This window comes from Alexandromys fortis, unplaced genomic scaffold, assembly GCF_014885135.2.
Source record: "Alexandromys fortis isolate MF-2015 unplaced genomic scaffold, M_Fortis_MF-2015_v1.1 scaffold_11, whole genome shotgun sequence".
Lineage (NCBI taxonomy): Eukaryota > Metazoa > Chordata > Mammalia > Rodentia > Cricetidae > Alexandromys > Alexandromys fortis.
The window spans coordinates 15,308,521-15,311,197 of record NW_026067912.1 but is presented as its reverse complement, the minus strand read 5'-3'; the positions used below and the strand labels follow the sequence as shown (position 1 = coordinate 15,311,197).

Below are 2,677 nucleotides of genomic sequence, written 5' to 3'. Positions count from 1 at the left end.
ATGAGTGTCTCAAGCAGAGTGCTGTAAGAACAGGGGAGAATAAATCACAACTTAGAATTTGTAGATCTTCAACAAAGGCTAACATTTACAGAAATTTTATCTCTTCTTCCACCATATTTTTAAATAGACATTTTGTATCACTTTATTTTTCCTTTCTAAATTGTTTTGAATTAGTGAAATATATTTACTATAATAATGATAATTGTATTATAAACAATATGCAATCATACTTCAATAGTATGTGTTGGTTACAAAGCACACAAAGATAATGAATATTCAGGAAACTTTCATATAAACTAATAACTAGAATCTTACCAATAGCTCACATATGCTTATTTTTAATGATATGAATGGATTTGGAATAAATATAAATGTATACAATAGTTCCATCACAACCTCAGAGGTCATTATGTTCTTAATCCCAAGAAATTGAATCAAAAGTATATAGGTATCACTCATAAGTGGTACAGAAGTTAGTAACACGTTGGGGTTATTTCTTAACCTTTCAACGTTCTGAGTTTTATTTTCCTCTTGTAGAAAACACTACTTTAAGTATTCATCACAGAGCCCCTGAAATTTTTATAAGACACTGTGAAGGTGAAAGGTCACTGCTCACAGTGAGCATCTAGTGATCATAACCTAGAAAAGGACTGGAGTTGGGGTAGGGTAGGTATGAGCACTGGGATGTCTTTACAGTACACCCAAAGCAGATGGAGAGTTCATTCAAAAAATGGAAACTCTGGAATTCCTGTTTGGGTCTTGTTAGGATTCAGGCATTATGGTGACCCCTGTCACCTGGCAGGATGCTCCCTGGCAGTACCCTGGCCAGTCCAGGGTCCTATGGTTGCTACATCACTACATATGTATGCAGGTGCAAAGGTCCCCTTAAGAGACAAGCTCCTCCCACTCCCACTCCCTTTTTTTCCCGCTGCTCTTCAGAAAAGGCTCATCCTTGCCTCTTCTTTCTCTTCCTCTTTGCGTTTCCCTTTCCCTCTTCCCTCCCCTTCACTCTTCTCTCAATAAGCTTCTCAATTAAACTCTGCCTGCAATGCCTATTTGTCTCCTGCTCTCTTGTGCGAGTGGGCGGAGGAAGGCTACAGGCTCTGAGCCGCTTGGAGAACATCCTCGCGGTCATCTACACTGTCTGCCTGGGAAAAGATGGTCAACGTTTTGACAGAAGTGCTCATAGAATGCGATCCCGCCATGAAGCAGTTCTTGCTGTACTTGGATGAGTCCAATGCCTTGGGAAAGAAGTTCATCATTCAAGACATTGATGACACACATGTCTTTGTCATTGCAGAGCCGGTTAATGTCCTCCAGGAACGAGTAGGGGAGCTGATGAACCAGAATGCCTTTTCTCTTACCCAGAAGTGAAAATGCTAGGGGTTGAGTGCTCAGAAATTACCACAGACACGGAAGAGAGGCCTATTCAGTGTCTCATACAACACTTAGACTTTTTATAGCATTTTGTGGGAAAGGCTGCAGGATCCTTTATTCAGACAAAGGTCCCTAAATGAATTTGTTGAACCCTTAAAAAATCTGTAGAGAAGAACTAACAATTGGCAGCAATTTTGGTTTTTATTATTCTTTATTAAACTAATCATAATCATGTTGGTGCTATGGCTTGGTTGGTAAAGGCCCTTGCCACCAAGCCTGAAAGCCTGAATTTGATCCCAGGGAAGGGAAGACCTCTAAGGTTGTCACCTGACCTCCGCATCTGCGTCCTTCCCACACAGACAAGCAAACATAATCAGATACAATCATAAGTGACTCCCCTACCTTTTTTTTAAAACACCAATTAAACACACCAATAAAATAGTGGGGTTTGGTTTTTAAAAAAAAAAGAAATAGGTTTTAAGTTAAAACCATTTACACTTAAGTTTGAAGACTCTAGGCAAAACATTCCTTCACAACCTCTCAGCTTGGATCCAGCTCTGCAGGCAGTAACTCACATTTACACAATAGATAGCCCTCAAATGCTCAGAGGTCTGGGGAATATGCTATTTAAGTATTTAATTAAAAAGATATTTTGTAACAGAGAGACAGGTTGGCTCCTGGCAGTAGCTCCTAATTCCTCCTAAGAAGATGGATGGGAACAGATGAACTTCCACCTGCAACTTGCTTCCCAAGTGAAACACTGTAAACAGAGACTGCCTTCATTTTCTGGCTGCCCAGACACAGATAATCACACAGAAACTATATTAATTACAACACTGATTTGCCAACAGCTTAGATGTATACCTAGCTAGTTTTTATATCTTAAATTTACCCATTTCTATTAATCTGTGTATTGTCCCAAGTCTGTATCTTACCGGGTAAGGTTCTGGCATCTTTCTCCTTTGACAGCTGTATGGTGTCTTCTTGTATCCACCTTCTTTCCTCTTCTGTCTCTGATTGGATTTCCTGACTTGCTATATTCTGCCCTGCCATAGGCCAAAGCAGCTTCTTTATTAACCAATGGTAATAAAACATATTCACAGCATACAGAGGGGAATCCCATATCAAAGCACTAGCCACTGACCAAATCTGTCTTTCACCTCAACTGCTGAAAATTCTCTTCAGATGGTGGACAATAGACACCAAGGAATCGACTCTCTCAAGTTGCCTTGGGCAAGTTAAGCTGGTCTCCCTACAAACCCCTAATCCACAGAATCTTCTGGGGTTTTGCAGGCCTACC

At 40.3% G+C, this 2,677-nt stretch overlaps 1 protein-coding gene across 1 annotated transcript; it reads left to right on the top strand.

Moving 5' to 3' along the window:
* The first annotated feature begins 1,158 nt into the window (after window positions 1-1,158).
* LOC126499353 (general transcription factor IIH subunit 5-like) lies at window positions 1,159-1,374 on the top strand. The gene has a single exon (XM_050138510.1). It carries the CDS (start codon window positions 1,159-1,161, stop codon window positions 1,372-1,374), a length of 216 nt encoding a protein of 71 aa, XP_049994467.1.
* Window positions 1,375-2,677: the final 1,303 nt, after the last annotated feature.